This window comes from Pelodiscus sinensis, chromosome 10 (assembly GCF_052426305.1).
Source record: "Pelodiscus sinensis isolate ZL-2025 chromosome 10, ASM5242630v1, whole genome shotgun sequence".
In the NCBI taxonomy this organism is placed as follows: domain Eukaryota; kingdom Metazoa; phylum Chordata; order Testudines; family Trionychidae; genus Pelodiscus; species Pelodiscus sinensis.
In genome coordinates this window covers 48,999,204-49,024,712 of record NC_143061.1, presented here as the reverse complement: position 1 = coordinate 49,024,712, position 25,509 = coordinate 48,999,204, and the positions used below count along the sequence as shown (strand labels likewise).

The window sequence follows — 25,509 nt, the reverse complement described above, 5'->3', positions numbered from 1 at the left end:
AAATCACATCTGGTACATAAGAGACATCTGCAGCCTAAAACCAATGAACCAAAACTGGTGTGTTCGGGATGCAGTCCTCCTCTGTGAACAGGCAGGGGGTGGAAAAGGAGAGGGAGGCTGTTGTGGGAATGTAGCTGGAATAAATGGACTAACTGCGTTAACATAACCCAGTCACTGTCCAACATTCGACAGCGTTAAACAAGGTTCTGGTGGACAGAGACCTCAGCCTGCTTAGAACCAAGGCAAACGCCCTCCTCAAAATCCTTAACCTTTTATTCCAGATACAGAGAAGAAGGGGGAACAAGTTCAAGCAGCTGAACTATGAAGCATTACATGAGGCTTTCATCTTAACAAGGGTTCTTGTTCCCTTTCCCTTTAGCAGGAGAGATTTCAGAGGGAAAAGCTGCCTTGTCTGACATCTCTTAGGTGGTATCGAAGACGGTAATAACTGTTCTTTAGGGGAAGGGAGAAGTTAACCAACATGGGCTGGAGCTCTTACTGCTGCTGCCACTGAAGTCCAATTCCAGTTCCTCTGAGGTGGCATCTGGGATTCCACAGGCTCCCCCTGGCCTGCTCTGCTCAGGATATCTCCAGCGCCAGGATGCTGAAGTCCAGCATCCCAGGAGATGATGGGGGGCAGCAGCCATTTTGGTGAAGCTCGCTCTAGTAGCCAGTTCCCAGCCTCCCCTGCCCCCCCCAATGTCTCTTTCCTTAAGGATCCCTCAAAAGAGAATGATGGGTGGATAGTCGGTCCTCTCATTATTTTGTCCCCCAACAGCCACTGCGGGCCCTGGGGCTAGGTGTGTGTGGGAGTGCCTCTGCGCCCCAGAATGAGCGGGGCCTCAGGCCTGAGGGGCAGGGCCAGGGACAGCCAGCCCTCAGCACTGCCCAGACTGCGGCATGTCCCCCTGTCAGAGCGGCGCTCAGGCAGAGACTCAAAGGGGTCGGGGATCCGGCCGCTGCCATTAGCAGCAATGGTGGCCGGGAGACCTGGGCCCCTTTGAATCGCTGGGCCCCAGGGCAGTTGCCCCTTTTGCCCAGCCCCCTGTCCGCAGTCCTGTCCACCAATTAGGCCTAGTTTCTTGTACACCAGTTTTGGTTCATTGATTTCCAGCTGCGCAGTTCCCTTGGTTACTAAGCGAGACCTTAACATTGTCCTGGAATTACACGAGAAGGCCGTTTGGTTTGGATTGATTGAGTCTGTCTTCCCTTTGCATCTTCTTTCCATCAGCATTTGTTGGCTGAAGCCATTGTGACATCTTAGGAACTTAAGCATATTTTTTCCAGTTGAGCTCACAGTTGGGGGAAATTTGCAGGCCCAGTTCTCACCACATGATCTCCTTCCACCACAACAGCGGAGGACGACCCCGGCCTTCCATGGGGGGAGCATGCTGTCCCGCCCCCATTCCCTGGGCACCAATTTGGCCAGGTATATGCAGAAAAGGACATTTTGTTCTGGATTCAGCACCATTTGACAGATCAGGATCACCTGCTCACAGCAGATACTATGAGCCAAACCCTCTGGTCTCAGAGGAGTGATGTCACTTTACACGAGCTGATGGGGGGAGGGGATAATTTAATCGAACACATTCACTGAACTCTAGAAAACAAGAAGGTTTTTTTGTTTAAAAAATAAATAAAACTGATTTTTAAAAGAGTGTTTCCGAGCATGTACAAATACTATAGGGAAGTCAGATGCCATTGTATCTGTCAGGGCCTGATAACTCTCTGAAGGGTTTCACTTAGAATAGTAGATGCCAGCTCGGCCTGCCTCAATAATGCTTGAAAATAGTTCAAATACTAAATGATTGATTTATGTGACAGCATGTAATACAAAAAAAAAAAAAATCAACACACATGGGTGTGACAGAAGGTGATTGTATTAGCAGGCCATATAAAGTAATCCCTTGGGGGCTCTATTCACCCTGTGGGGCCCTTAAATCTGCTCACCTCCCAGTCCTCTATTGAACTCTGCCACTGGGCAATTTTGTCTATGTTCTCCAGCCTCCTCTTTCTCTCATTGATCAGTCGGGCGACGTTCTTCATGGCGTTTAAGGCAGCTTCAACATCTTTAAAATCCCTAGGGTGAAACAGATTGGGATGTCAACACAACCAGAGTGGAATCCAAAAGGGCTTCAACTCCAGAGTAAAGTGACCGGCGCACAGAGCTGGCAATTGGAGAACCACAGAACTGGAAGGGACACTAAATTTAGTCCCCGGCACTCAAGCCAGGACTAGACCTGGGTTCCATTCCTGGTTCTGTCATTCACTGGTGATACACAGAATCACAGAACACAAGAACTGGAAGGGACCTCGAGAGGTCATCGAGTCCAGTCCCCTGCCCTCACAGCAGGACCCAGGATCTTCTAGACTACAGCTCTAAAGCACTTGAAGGGTATCATACAGAGAGCCCTGTAGGCCACATTTCCAGAAGAACTCATCTCCTGCGTGGGCACCAAAATAAGAAGTCTGATTCTGAAAGGAGCTGAGCTGTTATGAAAGCCAGTTCTGAACGGGAGGGCGGAGGATCTGAAAGTCTGACCCACAAGGTGTGAAATACCTGTTGTTTTAAGAGTCTGGTTTCTCTGGAGATGTAAAGCCACTATTTTGTCCAACAGAAAAAAAAATGATTCTTGAAGTGCAATTGTTAAAGACACACTGCTTTCAAGCTATTATCGTTAAAGATTTAATTAACACTAGTCACAGGCCAAGTCTGTTCAGAAATGCAGCTATTTGTAGAAGGACAGACTCTCCTTAACCCAGCCCACATACCGTCTGTTACCACCTCACTTCCTCTGGGACTTCATGTTCAATCTAGCCCTGGAAGAAGAGTGCTGGTGTGTCTTGCCAGTTCCAAAATCTCTTGGCACCCACTGCACTACATACTTGGATATAATTAGTTTCACAACACAGTGTTTACAAATTTAATAAGACACACTGTAGTAGGGTGGCTGCCCCATTCTGGCTAGATGGGTTTAAAGCAGGCTAAAGGGAGCCTGTGCAGAGCCCCAACCAATCAGGAAAGAGCTTACTGGAAGCCAACCAGAAGACAGTTTGCTGAGGCAGCCCTGATATAAAGGGCAGCTCAGCAGAGCAAAACAGAGTCTCTCCCTGGCTAGCCAGGGAGAAGGACCCAGGATGGAGCTCTGGCCAATAACTGCTGGATTGCTGCCTTGATACAAGGCTGAGCGGGTGCAAGAGCTACTGGGAAGTGGCTTGGGGAACGAAGGCTGTAAAGGGGACTGAAGGAGGCTGCCCCTAGATGGCTCCTGGGCTGGGATCCAGAGTAGTGGGCAGCGCCCCCCCCCCCATTGCCCTACTAGCTGTTGGAGAGGCTGGCCACATAACAGACTGTGTCTTGCCCCTGAGGGAGGGGCTAGACCAAGGACTGCCAGTACCCCTGGAGGACTGAGAGAGGTAGTGCACTCGAGTTACACAGAGCTAATTCCCAGACTGACCAGCAGGAGGCGCTGCAGTGCGCGCGCGCGCACACACACAGTAATACTGAAAAACATCAGTGTGGTCATTAGGAACTTGAAAGTCCTCATTTCCAGTTGAAATCATGGAACAAACACAGCCATGCAATATATCCCAAGAAGAGGTTTCAAAGCTGGGGGTTGGACTGTACGGAGGGGGCTGAAGCAGCCCAGACCCCAAGTAGGTGAACTGTGCCTGCCCATTTGTGCTGTGGAGAAGATCTCCACAAGGAGTGCACAGTTACTACAGGCAACGTGTTTGCCTGTGCTCCCCATGAATCCACCGGTCCATAGGACAGCAGCAGGCAAAATCTACTCCTCCCCTCACACCTGGAGTATCAGCCACACAGACACCCCTGGTTAATTCTGGCTGAAGAGCCCATCCTCTCAGGCACGACACTTCTCAGGCTCTCTCAGAAAAACAGCCTCTGTTTTGGTAGGACCTACAGTATTTTATGCTTTGCTCCTGCACAGCCAGCAAAAGAAGCACACATTAACTCTTGAGGTCTATTGGCTGTGCTAATATCACTCTTGGGGCCCAAATGAGGAAGTAACCACAATATGAACAGATGGGAGAGTAGTGATTTCACACCTGTTTCACAGGGAGGGCACACTCGGTGTCTGCCTACTAGACAAGGATATATCCAGTACCAGGGCCCAGCACAGAACGGTGACACAACATACAGCTCATCATGAGTATCTTTTCACTGTCACACCAAGACAACAGGGCTCAAACTGCCTATTCCCAGGTGCATGTAAGTACGTCCCCCACATGCCTCACCTACCTGTGTTGAGGGTTGGTATATTTGAGCAGCTCAGCCAGCTGTAGTGGATACTTGCAGATTTTCTGCACTGGGGTCAGCAGAAACCCATCCAGAGAGATGTCGATCATCTTCTGAAGCAGGCGGCAGGCTTCAAAGAAGTAGACGTACTTGTTGACTTTGGCGAGTCGGGAGAGCTCCGTGCATGCATTGGGGTGGTTGTTGCAGTACTCGGAGTATATCTGGAACTCGGTTTGCTGAGGGGAGGATGAAAAGGCAAGTTCTCGTGGTAATCTCAGATCAATGTCTGGACCTGAAAGTGTTGCAGATCTCGGCCATCCTCCACCCAATGCTGGCCCCTCTTCTCAGAACACCTACAGTACATGCTCCCCAACAGCTAGGGAACCACCTGTCTCTTCCATGCCTCTCCCTGCTGGCTCTCTGTGCCCAATGGTCGTGGGTACTGCCAGGTGTGCTGACCCACAGCTTTCCCAGGTGGGCCTATACTCTCTGTGATGGATCTACACGTGCACCCCCTCCACCCCACCTACACCCACCCACTCCCACCCCCACCCCCACACCCACCCCCACACCCTCATTATGCCAATCTAGGGTGAAGAGGCTCATCTGATAAATGGCCTATATGTTTGCCTGGGTGATGCCAAATCAAAGTTATGGCAGATGCTAATTATCAGGCAGACTAGTATGCGTCCAACATCCCATGTACTGCAGAGACCACTGTATCCTACCTGGATGGAGGTTTCTGATGAAATGCTGAGCAGTGCAGCACTTAAAATATTGGCCTGCAAATGGTAACATTAGGCTACAGAGTTGTCACCCCCAATGGAGATACAGCACTCAGCAAAGCAGCTTTTTCTGCAGTCTAATTGGGAAGGTTTTTTTGGCCACCGGCAGGACTATGCATTTAATTGTAAAAAATCCAAAGCTTAAAACCCCATCGGAGAAATACCAGACTTCTCGTCTGGCCCACCACAGCTAGCATCTCCCCCACTACCCTTCTCCCACAGAGACGCGCCAAACCAACTCACGTATTCCAGGAAGCAGGAGCCGACCTCACTCAGATGTGGATGGTCTTTGTTGAATTTCTTCTCCAGCGCTTTGACGAATTTTTTCTGACATTTGTAAATGTCTTCGATGTTCCCAAAGATGGTCTTCAGCTGCTCTTCCGTAAACATGTCGGCCCTCTTACGGCACTGCTTAATGTAACCCTGAGGGGAGTCAGATTTGCAAGGGGTGGTTGGTCCTTGCTCTAGGGCCTGATCCACAGATCACTGGAGTCAATGGAAAAAGTTATTGATGCATACTCAGTGGTTCAACCTGCACAATGGAACCTCCTGCAGCAAATCACGAACTCTCTCTATGGGTACCAGATATTCTGGTTACGCCCAAAAGGCCCGACCCTCAGCTGGTGTAAATCGACACCACTCCATTGATGGAGCCGTGCTGATTTACACCAGCTGAGGGCCTGGGCTCGCACGCCAAGACTGGGTCACATCTGGACTGGACAAGGGAGAAAGAAAGGTGCAAAACACAGACAGTGATGAGGAGACTGGAACACTCTCTGTAAAAGCCAGAGCTTGCCCCGGAGTCCTTGGATAAAACTGTCTCTGGTTCCCCTGCTGGGTGCGACATTTAGCCTAGTTGGCTTCCTCCCTCCAGCCTGGGGGGAGGAGGGAGCCTGCAGTGGAGGGGTATGTTGGGGCATGCCTTTTGCAAAGTGTTAGGGGGAGGAAAGGTGCTATGTGCAGGCAAAGCTGCTATCACCATTTATCACGTCTTCCGTGCATCACAAGAGCTCTCACCTGTGACAGGAGATGTCAGAATATTCAGAAGCGGAGGCTCTAACCGGCCAGACACTGCCCAGGGTTTTGATGGCGGAGCATGGGATTGGCATGAAGGCTGGCATTTCTGAGCCTACCACCTCACGCCGTTCCGTTCACGAAGAACACAGCAGTGCTAGAATTCTAGTCGCCTTGGCGTGGGGAATTCAACTAATTACGTTTCATCAGGACTCTGTGCGCCCTAAATAAAAGGGCATTTGAGATATTCCTGGAATGGATCAGTATTCCCCATTCCCTGAACATGGCCAGGAATTACACAGGGGTAGGCTGAAGAGATTTGGGCAGACTTGCCAGTCACACAGCACACTGGTCTCTGACAGAGCCACAGCTCTGCTTAGCAAGGGCTCTTTCCTAAGGGGAGAAGAGTAACCCACAGCCAGAGAGAGAGAGAGAGAGAGGAAGAGCACAGGACAGCATAGCAGGGTGGAAACTGGGGATCTCTTCACGTGGGTTCAGTTCGTGCATTTGGGTCACACTCCTTCAGTCCCAGCCACGTTACCTCACAGATGTCCTTCAGGTGTTTGATGTAGTCTTTCTCTGTGCTGATGATCTCGTTGATAACGTTGGTCCTCATTTGGTCCTTGCTTGTTTGCCCCACCCCATAACGCCGGGCAGTGGTGCTGGCATCCTCCTCTTTGCCGTCCTCTACCTTCAGAGGATAGTCTTCCATGGGCTCATCCTGGTTCACCCGCAGCTGTCAAACACAGGGGTATCCAGTGGGTAACAGCGCCTGCTTTCCCTGTTTTCACTCATTGTATCTGCGTCACTAACTTAGACCCTGCTCCCACCACGACGGGCGTGTTGGGGACAGCAGGACTGCTGTGCGCAGCACTTCCTCCCTATCCTGTTCCTAGAGCTCACAGACTGGTTAGCCAGTGTCCCCTATAATGAAATATCCAGCACCAGGGTCTACAGACTGGCTGGAGGTGGGGAGGGAGGAATTCTGGCAGGAGTCAGTAGATCTGCCTGTTTGGTCCGTCATGTCACCCAACCTCCTGCTCCCGTTAATTGAGGTGTGACGCTGACAGGCTCCCTCTTGGATGGAAGGATCACAGGTGTGATGTGAGGAAATACGTATGCATCAAGGGAAAGCACCTCAGCATGCTTCACTAGTCACGACCGAGGGCTTTTGTGTGTGTGTGTGTGGGGGGGGGGGGGGGGTAGGGAATAAATCAACAGATAAACTCTGCCTTGATAATCTTTGTTAAAGAGCAAATTAAAGGACACTCATTACTTTTAAGCTTTACAGCAATAAAACTTTTCTTCATTCAAACTGACTCTAGGTGCCAGTGTTGGCATATGAAGACACATCTCAATGTAACCGCATTCAATAGGAGACTCTTGCTTTCTACAGAATAACCACTGGATGGCAGCACAGCATGTGTATAGGCAAAAATATCACACATTTTCATAAGAGTACTTGCTGTGAAGTTTACCTTATCAGTGATACTAATACCGCTGTTAGTTAATTTTATGCAATTTTCAGTGCAGTTCTTTTATCCGGTACTGCCCAAGTGCATATTTAACAGATCTCAGGGTACCCCATCTGGATATCTAATAATATTTCAAAAAGTCTCCAACAAAATGCTTTGGAGAGAATAAAGAACATTGAAGTAAGGAGCACGCAATGCCATTTTCCAAATGTCCACTCCACCTCAGCCACTTTAGTGCTACAAATATTGCATTGATATAAAGAGTTTGCTTCGATTTCTATGGAGTTAAAATGCGTGACATCAGCACGATCACACACCCGGCAGCCATGCAATACAGAATGATGGCTACTCAGTCATCACTAAATTGAGTCATTCCAGTCAACAGCACTGACAAACGCTGATGAACCAAAGCTGTGGCCGATTTTCCTTCGTTGCTAGCAGGAGAGCACGGCCCAGCAAAACCAGTGAAACCTCCATGTTTGACCCACAACTGAATCTGGACGGCATAGAATCAAGGCACTCTGAGGAGCCCAGGTTAGCCAGAGTTGCTCTTATACTCCCCTCCCTTCAGCTCTCGCTTGAAATAGCTCAGAGGCCAGGTGATAACTGGCCATGCTTGGGTTGCTTGACCAAGGAGCCATCCGTTTTCCCAGCAGGAGAAGTTGGCATCCTGCCCTTTTAAAGGCCAGCACTGATCATGCCCATCAGCAACAGAAATGCTGCTGTCTCACCACAGGTTTTACTACCCAAGAGGGACATAGGTCCACCTAGTAGGCAACAACCTGAAGCTCCTCCAGTGCGACCCCAGAGTGGGGCGCAGGCAGAGGGGACTCCCGGAAATGGTTCTGTCCCCATGGAAGGTCAGGGCTGGGGCCACATCCAAGTGATCTCCTTTACAAACTGTAGCCTCTGGAGCAGGATTGCTGTGAGGGACTGTGAGGCTACAAAGGAGGAGACTAGGCACCTCTTCTTCGCCTCCTGCTCCGCCCCAAGCAAAAGATTTCAGAACGTTTACGTTCCAGTCAGACCCCCAGCCAGGACTTTTGCTCCCGGCCCTCTCCTGCCATTCACAGATTGTGTTGGGCAATTTGTGCGAGGACAAAAGGAAGAGAACCCAGGTGTCCCGAGAGATCGGAAGTGCCCCATATCAATGCCCAGTTACTCTAGTGGAGAGACTGCCCATGAACAGCGAGCCGGACCTCCACACTGAGAACTGCAGCTCGCCCCATGGAATGAAAATTCCCTCTTGGAAAGAGAAGGAAAACACGTGGCCCATGCGCTCCGCCTGCCTGAGCTCTCGTCCTCTCCCAGGAGTAAGGGGAACTCGCACATCTGGGAAAGCAGCAGGAAGGAATGAACCCCACTCCTGCACTATCCAAATCACACACCACCCATCTGCTTCACCACGCCTGTCACATGCAATCTATGGGGCGTGTAGGGCCACATTCCCAGAGGGCAGAGGTTCTGCATGGCTCCTTTGCTTTCAACTGAATTATGATGGGGCCCATACACTGGCAAATGGAGAGATCCACCGAGGCTTCAGCTGAGCACAGCAGTAAAAGAGAAGCAGCACTGTACGTGCACTGATCGCCGGTGCAATCTGCATCCCACCCCTCCAGCCACAGAAGTGCTTGGCGCACTGCCATCAGGAAGCTGGTGTTAATGGGGCAGGGTTAAAAACAATGCGCAGGTCCTTACCCGTACAAAGCTGGCTGGAAACCAGCCTTCGCTGTCCAGGATCCTCCCCCACCACCACTCCTTGTTGGTAGCATCCATCACTTCGATGACGTCGCCAGCCTTGAATCCCAGCTCTTGGTCATCCATTGTGACATGGTCCCAGAGGGCCTCTGCATACACCACGCTGCCATCGCTGATGAGCTGGGAACAGAGCAAGTGAAGCATTGGCAACCGGTTACCACCCATAGATTCATTTCACGCAGCGAGCACGGGCCCACATGGATACTCACGGAGCCGAAATCCAAATGTTTGGGGCTACCTTGTGTGGGGGGGGGAGGGGAGGAGCTAGTGTGTGTGTGTGTGTGTGTGTGTGTGTGTGTGTGTGTGTGTGTGTGTGTGTGAGATTAGCCACTCTCTGAACACACCAGTGTTCCGGATACTGCCCCATGGCACAAGTCACCCTGCTGTGAACAGGAGGAGGACAGAACTGTGCCATTCTCCCTGCCCACACTCAACACTGTCCAGCCGAGTGGAGCTGGCTGGAGAAGACAGCACTGCTGCATGCTTCAGGAGGCTCCCACTCCTGATTTTTAGGGGCTCCTGCTGCAGGCTAGCCCCTCCTTGCCCTAGTATGGGACCAGTTTGAAGTGACCAACTGGTTCTTATTCTACAAGTCTCCGGGGCAGCCGTGTTAATCTGTAACATAAAACCCCCAGTAAAAAAATGAGTGGTGCTATAGCACCTTAGGGCTCATCTAGACTATGCAGAATATTTGAAAGAGGATATGCAAAGTCCGTGGGAATTTGCATATCTTCTTCCGATCTCACTTTTGAAAGCAGAGCTTCGAAAGTGAAAGTAATTAAGAGGTGGCTTTTTTCGACAACCCCCCCTTTTTCGAAAAGCCTCTTTTCCTCAAAAAATGAGGTTTACACAGCTTTTTGAAAAAGAGGGGGTTGCCGAAAAAAATGCATCTTCATTACTTCACTTTTGAAAGCTCTGCTTTCGAAAGTGAGATTGGAAGAAGATATGCAAATTCCACAGGAATCCTCTTTCGAATCTTCCGCGCAGTCTAGATGAGCCCTTAGAGACTAAAAATAAAAAATACAGTATCATGGGCAAAGTGCACTTCTTCAGAGTGAATAAGAACCTTCAAATCTTTGCAGTAGCATCAGAATTAAAAGCACTTTAATTTCTTAGGGCAGTGCATAGGTCTGAAGAGTGACTATTTCAAAGACATCTCCTTACCTGCGCTGCACCCTCTTTATATTCAGAGCCATCTCTGCGTACTGGGCAAAAGAGCAGATGTTACTGCTTTAGAGCCCCTCAGAAGCAGCAAAGTGACAAGAAGCCAAGTCTTCTGCCTCGTGCAGCATCAACAGAATGACTAAGTGACAACTGCACAGCCCAGTTGGGCTCTGTTGCAGCTGCTCTACCTGACTGAGACAGTGAGCGTGCTTGGAGAACGGAGGCAGATTTTGGACCAGAGAGTTATTTTTGGTGATTAGGCACTAGCCAGAAGGAACAGAGCATGCACTTTAGAACTTAGAGCACCTTTGTGGCCCCAGGTGGTATTTCCTAGGGATGCCTTTGAGATACAAATCTGGAACCCATTGGTAACATTTTTACAGAGCCACTTTTCACAGCAGAAAGTACCCCACGGTGACCTAAGATTTTATGTCTTTAGAGTGGTTAAACTTAGCACTTAAGCCACTTTACGTAAATCCTCAAAGGAACACAAACGCTTAAGCTTAGGGTCAACTGGTTATTAACATATATCAAAAAGTGCTTGCTTTGGGGGAAATGCACAGCCGACCTCTCTGGTGGAACAATCTCTTGCATTTAAGAAACAATTCTACTGTTTGTATTCAGTATGTAATTTCCAAAGGGTCACAACTTTCTTACTTTCCAAACAATTTTTGTTTAGTCTTAGAGACGTTGTCCTCACTGAGGGCTATTTTACATGCAATGGATGATTCATTTTTCAGTTACGTGTGTGATAAAACAGAGCAGCAAGATCATATAACCATGGGACAAATATCCCCTCCCCGTACCCACTCATGATTCGGTGATTTCAGAGGAGGTTTGTTTCAGACATTTGGAATAAAAGATTTGCTCAGGCAGAGATCAAGCTTGGAAAACTTCAATCCTACAAAAGAATTTTAAAAAAATGCAGGAAGGAGTAAAGCTGAAGGGCTTTACTTAAGGGAAATCGTGTATCCTGATCCCTGACAGTCAGTACCCAAGAAATGTCCATCTGTCTGTTCCGTACCAGACCATCCTGACTTGTTGGGTCAGAGAATCTCCCATTAACCTTAATCTGTGGAGAGCAACTCTTAATGGGCTTTCATCAGGGCCTGGACATGACCAAGAATAACGGCCTAGATAGCTATGAAATTCGGAGAATTCCTTCCTGTGGGATCAAAGAAAGCACTGGACTCTCCCCATTGTGACTGGTCAGGGAAGTATCCCCAGACAGTCTAACCCAATACAGGGGGTGTACGAATCCTGTTTTCCGTACCCCATTGTGCAATGCTAGCCTCTGGAAGGCAGGTAGCATGAGCAGTCCCCCAGGAGGCTGGGAAAGGAGAAAACATGTACATACGGTTTAACTACAAAGTTACTTCTTGTACCCAATACCCTGTCTTCAGTCGTGTTACTAACCTCTTCTGAAATATTATCTCTGCAGCCATTCATGGTGGTGTACAGCCCAGCACTGGTTTGATATGCACCTGATGTTGATTATGTAGATTGCACCCTGTGTTACTGTATTCTGGTTTGGTCCAATACAAATACATGGTGAAAAAAGGCAGGGGAGCTTGTGCATGCTACAGGATACAGAACGGGGGGCAAGGAGAGCTTGTTGCATTTTTTAACAAAACGATTTCTGATGGAAAATGCTATTTTATTGTCCCCAGTCTACAGATGGAAAAAAGAGCTAGAGACGTTAAGGGATACGCCTAATGTCACACAACTCTATCCAGGATTCAAAGTCCAGTCCAATCCTGTGTCTTATCTACTGGACCTCACTACTTCCCATCTCTGCTAAGTTAGGGTGACCTTGGGTCATATAGCGAGTGTTAGTAAGGGATTACTATTCCACATTAGAAAAGCAAGGATCAAATAGTGGTCAAGCATGACCCAGAAAACCAGCTGCTATTATAGCTAGTGCAGCAGTAGAAAGACCTTTTTGTACTTAAGTGCATGGTATGCAATTTGTCCAATTAAGCTGTGTGGTGGGGGGGCGTTTAGGCTTGATAATTAATCAATAATGCTGTTAAGGCTTTTTACAACACTGCTTACTCATGGTTCACTAGCAAAGGCACATAGAAACCTACTGCTGAAGTGTCTCCTCTCCCTTTATGCATGACTCATTTGTTCCACTGTCATGTAGCTATGGAGAAGACTAATTAAGCAATCCAGAATTCAAAGGGGCTCTCAAGGTGCACGTTAGGCAGAGCTCATGAAAGTACAGCATTTTTAAAAAGCTGAACTAGCCCTATTAAGACCTCAAATATCCTGCACGGAGCGTGGACTCACGTACAGAGACACGTGGTGAATGGGGCCACACGCAGCTAAATGAGCCTTCGCAAAATTGCTGCTGCCATCCAAAGAAGAGTCAGCAGAAGTGAGTAAGTAACACTGCGAGCTGCAGGCAGTCAGAACGGCCCGCCTGTGGAAGGAAGCCGAGAGTCTGTCCAATCTGACCCAGCACTAGCAATGATCCTGGGGGAGGTGCTGACAGCTCACGGGGAGATTTTACACCCACCGTTCTGACTGACATCGAGGGGAACCATGTCAGTAAAACTCAGAATCAGCTTTGAAAACCTCAGGCTTTGGGCCTGATGGGTGCCAGACGAGCCTTTATCGGCACAGCATCTAGTATTAACACGGGAAGTCTTCTGCGCTCAGGAATGGAGCTCTCAAGGTGGGTGTGTCCGTGGCTTCCGAGACGCAGCTGAACCAAGGGCAGGCAGATAATCCCTGCCAAAGGGGACTAGTACTTCGGGTTGCCAACTTTCTAACGGCTCAAAACCAAACACCCCTGGGTGCCCCTTCTCCAAGACCCCACCCCTGACAGCTCCATCCCCACCCCCCTGTTCCTCATTCTCTCTCCCCCACCCTCACTCACTTCCACTGGTCTGGGGCAGGCGATGGATTTGGGAGGGGGGGGCGGTTGCAGCTGGGGGTGCTGGCTCTGGGGTGGGGCCAGGGATGGAGGGGCTTGAGGTGCAGAAAGGGATAATAAATTTTGGCAGGGGGTTAGGGCTGGGATGTGGGTGCTGGCTGGAGCCAGAAATGAGGGGCTCAGGATGTGGGAGGGGACAACGGGTTGGGGTGCAAAGTGCGAGCTCCAGTTGGCAGTTGGGATACGGGAGGGGACTCCAGGCTGGGACAGGGGTTAGAGTGCAGGAGTGGGTGCAGGGTCCCAGCAACACTTACAGCTGTTCCCAGGAAGTGACTGGCAGGTCCCTGCATCCCCTAGGCACAAGACGGCTCTACGCACTGTCCTTGTGCCCGCTGGCACCAACCCCAGAGCTCCCACTGTCATGGGTCCCTGCCAATGGGAGCTTCAGATCTGGCACTTGGGGTGAGGTCAACATGTGGAACCTCTGTGTGCCTAGGAGCAGCACGCAGAGCCCCCGTGTGCCATGGGGCAGCATGCAGAGCCCCCCCCCTCCGGCCTAGGGGCAGCACGCAGAGCCCCCCCTCCGGCCTAGGGGCAGCACGCAGAGCCCCCCCTCCGGCCTAGGGGCAGCACGCAGAGCCCCCGTGTGCCATGGGGCAGCATGCAGAGCCCCCCCCCTCCAGCCTAGGGGCAGCACGCAGAGCCTCCGTGTGCCATGGGGCAGCATGCAGAGCCCCCCCCTCCGGCCTAGGGGCAGCACGCAGAGCCCCCGTGTGCCATGGGGCAGCATGCAGAGCCCCCGTGTGCCATGGGGCAGCATGCAGAGCCCCCCCCTCTGGCCTAGGGGCAGCACGCAGAGCCCCCGTGTGCCATGGGGCAGCATGCAGAGCCCCCCCCTCCGGCCTAGGGGCAGCATGCAGAGCCCCCGTGTGCCATGGGGCAGCACGCAGAGCCCCCCCCTCCGGCCTAGGGGCAGCACGCAGAGCCCCCGTGTGCCATGGGGCAGCATGCAGAGCCCCCGTGTGCCATGGGGCAGCATGCAGAGCCCCCCCCTCCGGCCTAGGGGCAGCACGCAGAGCCCCCGTGTGCCATGGGGCAGCACGCAGAGCCCCCCCTCCGGCCTAGGGGCAGCACGCAGAGCCCCCATGTGCCTAAGGGCAGCACGCAGAGCCCCCCTCCGGCTTAGGGGCAGCACGCAGAGCCCCCGTGTGCCTAGGGGCAGCACGCAGAGCCCCCCCTCCGGCTTAGGGGCAGCACGCAGAGCCCCCGTGTGCCTAGGGGCAGCACGCAGAGCCCCCCCTCCGGCTTAGGGGCAGCACGCAGAGCCCCCGTGTGCCTAGGGGCTGCAGGGACCTGGCAGCTGCTTCCAGGAGCCTCGGAGAGCCAGCCAGGCAGCGAACCTGCCTTAGCCCTGCTGTGCACGTTCAGTGGCCTGGTTGGTTGTGCTGCCCGGAGTGGCCAAGGTCCTTTTCAAGTGGGTATTCCGGGCGAAAACCGGCCTCGTGGCTACCCCACTGGTACTCACAGCAGTTACTCAGAAACGGTGGCGGGAATTATAGACCGACGACTGTTTCATCAAGAGTTAACCCCCTTTCTATACTGAGGAGACAATGAGGAGATTAAAGCAGAAGAGTGAAGAGAAAATTGTTTTATTTGGGCTCTGGATGTCCTGCATAAAGCACCTCGACTGAAGCCTACAGCTCCCTGATTCAATGCCACTTTAACCCGGGGATCTCTTTGGCCTTTGGGAGAAGCCAGGCACTGAAACATTCAGCGTTCCACTGTTACCAGCACATCACGTACTGCCCACACGCACACCGTGTCTTTGGTCGGCAGCTTTCTACGTTTTTTTATTTTCATAGTCCATCTGCTGGACTCCCACGGGATGTTTACATGACCTCTTGCTTTAGCAGACTCTCCTCTGAGACAGCGCCCTGCCACTACGCAACATCGGTCATGGTGTCATTGCCTTAAATGCCGTGACACCACTTGTTATTCCAGAGTTTCTCTGTCTTGTAAGTGCAGCTGTTCCGGGTGATTCCATGCAGCTGACACATTAGGCTGCAGCCACGAAAGCTGATGCCCAAATACGTTTGTTGGTTGTTAAGGTGCCACAGGGCTCCTGGTTGCTTTTGCTGAAACAGACTAACACTAAACTTGCTCCAGAGCCCAAAGGATACTGTAGAGTTCAGCAAAGCTCGCTGACCATGCTGTGGCTGGAGTAGGAATGGGACAGTTCAGACTCCTCTTTCTAATAATGAGGATGGAGTATTGATCACGTCTAGCATAGCATCATATGCTGGAAAAGGCTCACAGTTACCACAGCACATGCCCTGCTCTTGCTATTTATCTGAGGCCCTGAGACACAAATTGTTCATACAAACCCATGTGTAACTTGTCCATTCTGTTGTGACTTCTACAGCTTTTCATTCTGACCACTCCAGACCTTTTTGGAAAGGGCAGTAGGGCTTACCTTGAACCTTGTTCTTGTGACCTAAGTGAGGTGACCAGGGGTCCCAATCTAGGGGCTTTGTCTTACATAAGCAACTATTACACACACACCCACCCCAAAGGAATCTCTGATTTTTCACACTTGCTATCTGCTCACCTTAGACCTAATCAAGGTGTGAAACAGAGTGTCAGAAGGGAGATTAAAAAACAAGGAAAAGTCAAGCAGCACCTTAGAGACTAACAAAACATGGAGATGGCTTTCCTGGGCACAACCCACTTCTTCAGATGAATGGAGTTAATAAAGGTCCAGTTCCAAAATAAACAGGGGATAGGGGAGAAGGAAAAAGGGAAAAGAAATAATTAATTAGAGTGTTCCTGCCACATGACGCTGATAGAGAAGGTGCAAATTGTTCTTAAGTACCCAGTGTTTGGTTTTTAAGGCATATGGGGTATGTCTAGACTTCATCCTTCTGTCCCCAGAGGGATGCAGATTAGGCAGGTCAACATTGCAAATGAAGCGGGGATTTAAATATCCCGTGCTTAATTTGCATGAAAATGGCCACCATTTTTGCCGACTCAGCACTTTGTCTGCAAAGAGGCAGTCTAGAGAGGGATCTGTCGAGAAAGAAAACCTTTTCCGACAGATCCTGTCAATCTCCTTGCAGGAGGCATAAGGGATCTGTCGAAAAAGGCTTTCTCTCTCGACAGATCCTCCTCTAGACTGCCTCTTTTTGCCGATTAAGTGCTGAGTTGGCAAAAATGGTGACCATTTTTATGCAGATTAAGCACGGGATATTTAAATCACCACTTCATTTTCAATGTCGACCTGACTCATCTGCATCCCTCTGCCGACAGAAGGAGGCAGTCTAGACATAGCCTAGGATGTGGAAGGTAGTGTGCTAGTCAAGTAATGTCTTTGTGCATGCCTTTGTGATGGGTCCCAAACCTGTAAATGAAGTTAAGTTCCAAGTCTTCCCTGTATATTTGGATTGTGAGATTGGCCTGACAACACAGTTTGTTAGAATGCAAACCTTGCCTTCTCCAGACCTGCGCTCAGGCAGTTCTGTGTGAAACTCTGTAAATGAGCACAGAGGAGGGAGTTCTCCTTATTTACACCGGGGCTGAGAGTGCAACGAATACATCAGCAAGCCAAACAGTATTATCAGCATCTCACTGAATATTGACGATAGTGCAAGTGCTCCAATATTATATCTGCATTTTTCCTCACTGGCAGCTGTTTCTAACTGTCCACCTAGCTACAACTGGCTGTAATTTGTTTGCTGCTCATTTCCAGTCCACTAAAGATGTGCAGTGTATGCTACAAAAGCCAGCAATAAGGTACATCATAGGCTGCGGCAGTAGACTCCTAAGCACTGACTGTTCTAGGGCAGAACAAATATGACCAAGAGGGGCAAAAAAACAGCCCAGGGTCCACTGCAAATCAACATAATTACACAGAAATTATGCCAATTACATGTATGCAAACAAAGCAAGGTCGCCAGGTCCTACATCTTTATGCATGTTTGTATTTTAACCATTCAGCTCTTGTTTGTGTAAGGCTCTCTACCGCAGCATAATTGCCTCATCTCTCCCCGACTCGTTCTAGAAGCAGGAACTCCAGGCAACATTAACAGAGATAAAAAATCAGGGCACTCTGTAGAAACCCAGGATGGAGATTGCCAGCAGTTTAGTTCTACTCGATTAAAACTGTGACGACCGTCTGTTCCTTAGGCTGCGTGCTAAAAGCTGAAAATCAGCCGTGCTAATCCCTGGTACGCCAGCTAACAGTCAGGCACGAGGGTGCTCAGATGCCAGCGAAGAGCGAAGATAAGGCCCAGGCAAGAAGAACCACGTTTTCTTCTCTGTGACCCTAGAACAGAGGCCTCCCGATCCAGAGTAGCTATGAAGTCGAGCACGGCCTGACTCACTGAAATACACTGGAGAAGCGTTTCTTTTATTTCTGTTTCTTTGCACCTCTCAGAACACGCGCATTAGAAACAGGAAGAAGGATCTGGGTCATGAGCCCAATGCTTACAGCCTTCGGTTTCACCAGTCGGCCTGTCAGCTAGTCACCCAAAGGCAAAACAGACAGACCGCTCCTGCGGCTTCATTCTGCCAGTCCTCCCCGGGGAGGTGCTCACCTTCCTGCTCTGATGGCGCAGGAGTTTTTGCATGCAATTTCCCATCATGCCCAGAGGCATGGTTGCACTCACTCTGCAGATTCTTTTAAACGTGTGGGTGTAATCAAGCCAATCCCTGCCCTGAACTTAAACATTTCTCCTGTCTGTCAATGCTTCCAGGCACCTCTAGTCACTGTGCCAATCCCTCCATCCCACCCCCCAGCTCTGTGGGTTCAGGGAAGGAGCGGGGAGAGGAGTGAAAGGCCAACAGAGAATGTGCAAACTGATTTCCAGAAAAACAACAGAGACAAACCAGAACCAGGCCCCTGGCTGAGTTAATGTTCTGCTCTCCAGGAGCTTTAAGAAATCGTCTTCCCTTTTAGATAATAAGAAGAGGACTCCTAGGTGGCCACTTATTTATAGTGTATAAGACCAAGAAAGTCCATCACCTCACCTTGTATATCACAGGGCACAACATTTCACCCAGATACCCCAGTGTTGGTCCGAATTTGACCAAACCACACCTTCCAGAGAGGAATCATGGATTGATTTGAAGGCATCCACAGCTGGAGATTCCGTCGTTAGTTCCAATGGTTCCTCACCACCACTGTTAAACTAGTGTGCCTAATTTCTAATTGGATTTTGGCTTCAGCTTGCAGCCAGTGGCTCTTGTTCTGCCTTTTGCGGCTGGATTAACGAGACCTTTAGTATCTGGGATTTTCCCCCCATGAAAGTGCTTATTCAGAGCAATCGAGTCACCACTCAGTTTTCTCTCTGATAAACTAAACAGACCGACCTTTGAAATCATTTCAGTGTAAGGCATTTTTTCCAGCCCTGCAGTCATTGTTGTGGCTCTTTTCTGTATCTTCTCCATTAAAAACAAATCTTTTTTAAAAGTTGGACACCAGCCCTTTACGTTGCAGTCTGGTGTCAGCCTTACAAATGACCCATCACATCCCTCCTCCTGCTTATCCACTCAAGGACCTTTTTGCTACAGCATCGCTCTGGAAGCTCAGGTTGAGTCGCTCGTCTATTAAGGGGAGACTGGACAGCAAATGTGAAAAATTGGGACAGGTGTCAGGGGATAAAAAATCAGGGCACTCTGTAGGAACCCTATGAAACCCGGGATGGAGACTGCCAGCAATTTAGTTCTACTCGATTAAAACTGCGACGACTGTCTGTTCCTTTGGCTGCATGCTAAAAGCTGAAAATGGAGAGAAAAAGGCCCCAAAATTGGGACTGTCCCTGTCAAATCCGTCCATCTGGACACCCTAATGTAGTGGAATCCCCTAAATCACTTTCAGAGTCTCTGCTTTGCAGAATACAACCCCTCCCCATGTACTTATGGCACTGCATTTTTTATTCCTAGCTGTATGGCCTTGCATTTGACTGTATTAAAAAACATTTTATTTGAATGGACTCAGCTTACCAAGCAATCCAGATTGCTCTGTATGACTGCCTTGTCCTCATCATTATTCACTAGCATCCATTATGATTGGGATTGGGGCTGGTTCTGCTTGGAGCATGGGGTTGGACTAGATGACCTTCTGAGGTCTCTTTCAACACTACTCTCCTATGATTTACCATTCTGCCAATCTTTGTGTCACCTGCCAGTGATTTTTATATTTCCTTCAGAAGCTATAGTAGGGAAAGAACAAATTAAAAGTCACGTTAGATGCCTTCAAGTCACGAGGGCCTGATGAACAGCATCCTAGGTTACTCATGGAGGTGACTGAGGAGACACACGAGTCATTAGCTATAATATTTGAAAAGGCCAGGAAGATAGGAGAGAAGACTGGACAAGGGCAAATCTAGTGCCTATCTATAAAAAAGGGAAATAAGGACAACCCAGGGAATTACAGACTGACCAGTCAGCTTAATTTCTGTACCAAGAAAGATAATGGAACAAATAATTAAGGAACCCATTTGCAAACATCTAGAAGATAATAAGGTGATAGGTAACAGACAGCATGGATTAGTAAAGAACCAATCATGTCAACCCAACCTGACAGCTTTCTTGGACAGGATAACAAGCCATAGATGTGGTATACCTAGACTTTAATAAGGCACTTGATACAGTCTTGCATGTCTTTCTCATTAACAAACTAGGGAAATACAACCTAGGTGCAGCTCCTATAAGGTGGGTCTGGTTCTGTTCAATAGCTTTATTAATGATTAAGGTAAGTCTGCGGATGAGACCAAGATGAGACGGGTTGCTCTGGAGAATTGGATTGTAATTCAAAATGATCTGGACAAACTGGAGAAATGGTCGGAGGTAAATATGGTGAAGGACAAATGCAAAGTGCTCCACTCAGGAAGGAAAAATCCGTCTCACACAGACAGAATGGGAAGCGACTGTCTAGGAAGAAGTACCACAGAAAGGGATCTAGAGGTCATAGTGACCGAAAGCTAAATATAAGTCAACAGCGTGATGCTGTTGCAAATAAAGCCAACATCATTCTGTAGAGTATTAACAGGAGTGTTGTGAGCAGGAAATATGAAATAATTCTTCTGTTCTACTCTGCTCTGATTACTCCTCCACTGGAGTATTGTGTTCAGTTCTGGGCACGACACTTCAAGAAAGATGTGGAGAAATTGGGGAAGGTCCAAAGAAGAGCAACAAAAATGATTAAAGATCTAGAAAACAAGACCTATATGGGAAGACTGACAGAACGGCGTTTGTTTAGTCTGGAAAAGAGAAGACTGAGAGGGAAAATGATAATACCTTTCAAGTACCTAAAAAGATGTTACAAGATGGAGAGAGAAGGTGGTTAAACACTGGAATAAATTGGCTAGGGAGGCTGCGGAATCTCCATCATGTCAGGGATAGTCTAGACCAGGGCTACTCAACTTTGGAAGCCCCGGGGGCCACAATGATACTCACAGCACATGCTGAGGGCCGCAACTTAAGAGTGGTTGCATATATATGCAAATAGCTTTTCACACTGACGGGCATGAATACAAAGATTATGGCAAGACTACACAGCACGCAGGCCCCATTTAAGCCAGTTCTGCTGATATTAATAAAATGCAATATTTACCTGACTTTCACCCATAGGACAGCACTTTTAATGAGCAATGACAGTCCAGGAATTTAACTACTAAAACGCATATCAACAGAAGACCATTATATTGACTCACCATTGCGCAGTGTGTTCCCAGTGGAAGCCATGTTCAAAGGATCCACCTGTGGGTCACGTGTTGAGCCCCATGTAAACTCAAACTGCACCACGGGCTGCAAACAGACAGGGCACAGGCCGCATGCAGCCCATGGGCCGCTTGTTGAGTAGCCCTGGTCTAGACGGTGCTTGGTCCTGCTGTGAGCGTAGGGGACTGGACGTGCTGACCTTTCTAGGTTTGTTCGGGTTCTATGATTCTAGGATTCCAGACCTTTGATCAAAGTGGTGAATACTGTTGGGCCCAGAACAGATCCATGTGGAACCCCACTAGAAACACCCCCATATGACGATTTTCCATTGATGGCTACATTTTGAGATCTGACCATTAGTCAGTCCTTAATCCATTTAGCATGTGCTCTATTGATATTATATCTCCCAATTTTTTAAATCAGAATGTCACATGCTAAGTTGAATACCTTACAAAGGTCCATTACATCTAGCAATTACGTTTATCAGGCAAACTTGCAATCGCTCCGAAGAATATAATCAGATTTGTTTGACAAGCCTATTTTCCATAAAACCATGCTGATTGTCATTATTTATTTTCCTACGCTTTAAATTCTTTATTAGTTGAATCCTGCTTCCAATTCTTCATGTTCCCCTGGGTAATTTCCCTCTCCAGGAATATGGCAGGGCAAGTGGTTAAAGTAGATTGAAACAGGAGGGAGAACTCCCCATGCACCACCCCAGGGAAGGGGAACTGACAGGTTACCCATGCTAGTGAGAAGAAGGATGCTATCTTTATTTTTAGCAGAGTAGGCAGAGCGGCACTTCTCCTTTGTTTTAGACTCTATATATGCGTGTTGGGAGGAGAGGTTATAGGAAATAACTATAACACACATCTCTTGCAGCGCTTTTCAGGTTAGGGAGCCACTACACAGCACCATCCAGAGCAGCCCGTCTGTGGTGGGTCCGCAGGCCAGGGTTCCTCCAGCTGGAGCAGGCCCTGCCTGCGGCAAACAGGCCACAGCAGCCTGGCCACGGCATTTAACATTTAACCAGTTAACCAATGAAATGGGATTTTTCATCCCTAACAGGGACACCATACCTGTCCGTTTTGGCTAATAACCTTTGATGATCCTATCCTCTGTGAACTTATCTAGTTCTTTTTTTGAACCCTGTTATAGTCTTTTCCTTCACAACATCCTCTGACAAGGAGTTCCACAGATTGACCGTGTGTTGTTTGAAGGAATGCTTCCTATTGTTTGGTTTTTAAACCTACTGTCTTTTAATTTTAATAATTTCCCTCTCCTACCTTCCATGACCTATCACTTTCATCAAACAGAAAGAAATTAGGTAATGCATTCTTCCAAGAAAATCCCATTCACCTTGCCAGAGTTGTTTTTATCCTGTGCTATATAGTAACAGAGTCCCCTAACTTGCTAGGGCTAAAATCCTCATTCTTAGTTGCGGAAGGTAAAATACCCTGAATCCTTCCCAAGAATCATTATTGTGCAAAAGACAGATCCTGCTATCATGCCAGGTAACAAAACATTATTTTATTGCAGAAGTTCCTTCTAGTTGCCTCTCTAATGATGGTTGTAAAATGGTTTCCACAAGCTCTTGTTATCATTCACTCAAGTTTCCAGAAGATTATACTTTGAAGATGAAATTTTTGTTTAAGATCTTAGGGATATATTTTCTGGTAAATGGGAACTAGTTTTGTTCAAGTGTCTGAATGGGACAATTATAAAAACAAAACCAGCGCAAGGTTCTATTTCCTGTTCTGACCACCGTTTTGCTCACAAACAGAAGAACTCTGAGCAATTTGACTTGACACGTGGGCGCCTCATTGAGGAACAGCAGAACCTTTGCTAGCCTGGAAAATGAGTGGCTTAATTCTGAGGGGTTGAAAATGCCCTCTGTGGAGCATGCAGAGTAGGAACGTTCTCCAGTCGGAGGGCGCACTACTAGCAGGAATGCGTGTAAAGCCAAGGAGATACCATGTCTGTCAACTGCCTTTGGCAGTTAAGTGATTGCCTGAAGGGTGACACACCCCCAGATCCCAAGAACTTAAGTTGCTCTAAAGCCTTAAATCAGTTTAAGAGATTTAAGCAATTTAAGGCCCTTGTTAAGTCGTTTAAACCATTCTAAAGCCGTAACACGGGGCTGACGCCAAGGCAGCCCCAAGAGATGGGGAGAGCCACACTGAATGGGGGATGGGCCTGGGGATGGAGTGTCATAGGGGCCAGCCTGTCAGTTTGGGAAGGCATTACCTTCCCTTGCCTCTTGCACCTGCCGCCCATGACAGCATGGCTGGACAGAACGGACAGGAGACTTGGGAAGCAGGTTTTTGTATGACAGTAATTAAAATTACAATGTGTAGTTTAGATCAGGGTGCTCATTTGAAAAAAAATTATTTAAAAAATGATACATCTGAAGATCCAAGCATTTAAGGCTAAAGCTGAATACTCAAGATTGTGCATTTAGAAATCTATGGAGGGATTTCCCAGAGATGTGATTTTTATAATCTTCAGCAAAAAACGAAAGAAATATTTAAAGCAAAATTTTAACTAAGGTCCTGAAGATGTATTACTGAAATGCAGAACTGGTTTTGCCAGTAAATTCAGAAACTGACAGTATATCTCTGAGTTGTCACATGTCTATTAAATGGTTTTATTGCTGTTTAATGGCTCTTTCACAGCTTCAAAGTTATACTAATAGGTCTGGCAAACTATTAGCTGGAACGGTTTTCATGTTTAAGTTACTAGAGGCCGCTAGGAGGGGTGGGGGTGACTCACCAAGTTGCAGCAGCCTGTCATGGAAGCCAGCAGGAATGGTCAGAATAGGAATAGGATGAAGGGACAGGTTGAACACTAAGACCCAGGGAAGGCAATGCCTCCCCTTGCCTCTTATACCCACCAGCCATCCCACATCAATCTTAAGGCTGCCATCAATTCAACTGACCATCTTGCCTGACGGCAACCTTAAAAAACACAGGTGTTCCTAGCACTATGGACTTGTTTGGAGAGTTGCATAATGGAACCTTTGCCAGAATACGTTTGGGGAGTTGCTCATCAGCACCTTCGAAAGAAGTATCTGGTGTCAGCATCTGTATTGTGCATGCTCGTTGGACCACGGATTTCAGAATGCAGCATTCCATCGGGTTCATGGGCGTTAAGATTCCTACTAAGAGTAGGGTTGCCAAGTGTCCGGTATTCTACCAGACAGTCCGGTATTTGTGCTCTTTGTCTGGTAAAAAGAATCAGAAAATACCGGACATGTGCAATGTCTGGTATTCTCTGACTTTTCCGGCTGTACACCAGACAGAAGCCTGGCAGCTGGAAGGCGGGGCCACGATCGGCACTAGGAGCCTGTGATTGCACAGAAGCCTGGTGAGGGCGGGGGGAGTGGCTGAGAGTCCCAGCCACTCCCCCCGCCCCCGCCAGGCTTCTGTGCAATCACAGGCTCCCAGTACCGATGGCGGCCCCGCCTCCCAGCCTAGGAGTCCTACCTTGTAGGCGGGGCCGCGATCGCTGCTCTGGTTGCTCCTAAGAAGCCTAGTCAGGGTGGGGGGAGTGGCTGGGAGTCCCAGCCACTCCCTCTGCCCCCGCAAGACTTCTGCACAATCACAGGCTCCCAGCGCCAATCATGGCCCCGCCTCCCAGCCTGGGAGTCCCAGCTGGGAAGTAGGGTTGCGATCACCACTCTGGGCGCCCCAGAACGGGGGAAAAGGGGGGGGCTTATTATCCCGGTTTTTTTGCTTGACCAAAAAATACCATGAGTCCAGTATTTTTTGGGAGACCATCTGACAACCTGTCCAGAGCCTCAAGAGGTTTCGTGAGGCACTCCAGCAAATGGAAGAGGAGTGGGTGACATTGGCCTCCATGTTTCATGATCAAAAAGAAGAGTCGCAAAATCCAGGGGCAGGTCTACCCGCGACTCCAATCTCCTTGAACAATGAAACTGTCAGTGCCGTCTCCAGCGTTTGCTATGTGAGTTCTACACTCCCCAGTTCCTCTAACTCTCACACAAGTTCTCCAGGGGACTGGCATCGCAGTGTCTGCCCTGGGTCGTTTACAACAAATATGCAATCAGCATCATCTTAGCACAACCACCAAGTTCAGGATCTATTCCCCTGAATGTCCTGGCCTTAAAGTGGACTGGTGCCAAATTTTGAGGTTCCTCCTTTGTACTCCTTTCAAGGAACTGCTGCCACTTTTGAGGTATGCAGAGATCAGGTAGCCTTTACTGTGTGTCAGCAGCCTGCACTTTAGCTGTCTTCTCCCTACAACCACTGCCCCTTGTGGCTGGAGGCCGCATTGACAACTCAGATGCCAGTTCAGTTGCAGGCAAGTAGCCACTGCCTAAGAAGCTTAGAATACCCTTCCTTCCCCTGGGAGAAGTCCAGTTATCCTCCTAAACAGATCAGGGACCCCCTGCACAAAAAAATGGGTAGATATTCAGCTATGTGTTTCCCAGGC

General features: G+C 48.8%; 1 protein-coding gene across 1 annotated transcript in view; it reads right to left on the bottom strand.

Annotated features, from left to right (window-relative positions):
• Positions 1-25,509, bottom strand: part of ARHGEF4 (Rho guanine nucleotide exchange factor 4) — a 317,320-nt gene that overhangs the window by 7,062 nt on the left and 284,749 nt on the right. The window contains exons 7-11 of the mRNA XM_006125203.5: positions 9,231-9,410; positions 6,599-6,793; positions 5,287-5,466; positions 4,262-4,494; positions 1,951-2,080 (exon numbers count right to left, since the gene is read on the bottom strand). Of these exons, the coding sequence (XP_006125265.3) occupies positions 1,951-2,080; positions 4,262-4,494; positions 5,287-5,466; positions 6,599-6,793; positions 9,231-9,410 (918 nt within the window). The remainder of the gene's footprint in view (positions 1-1,950; positions 2,081-4,261; positions 4,495-5,286; positions 5,467-6,598; positions 6,794-9,230; positions 9,411-25,509) is intronic.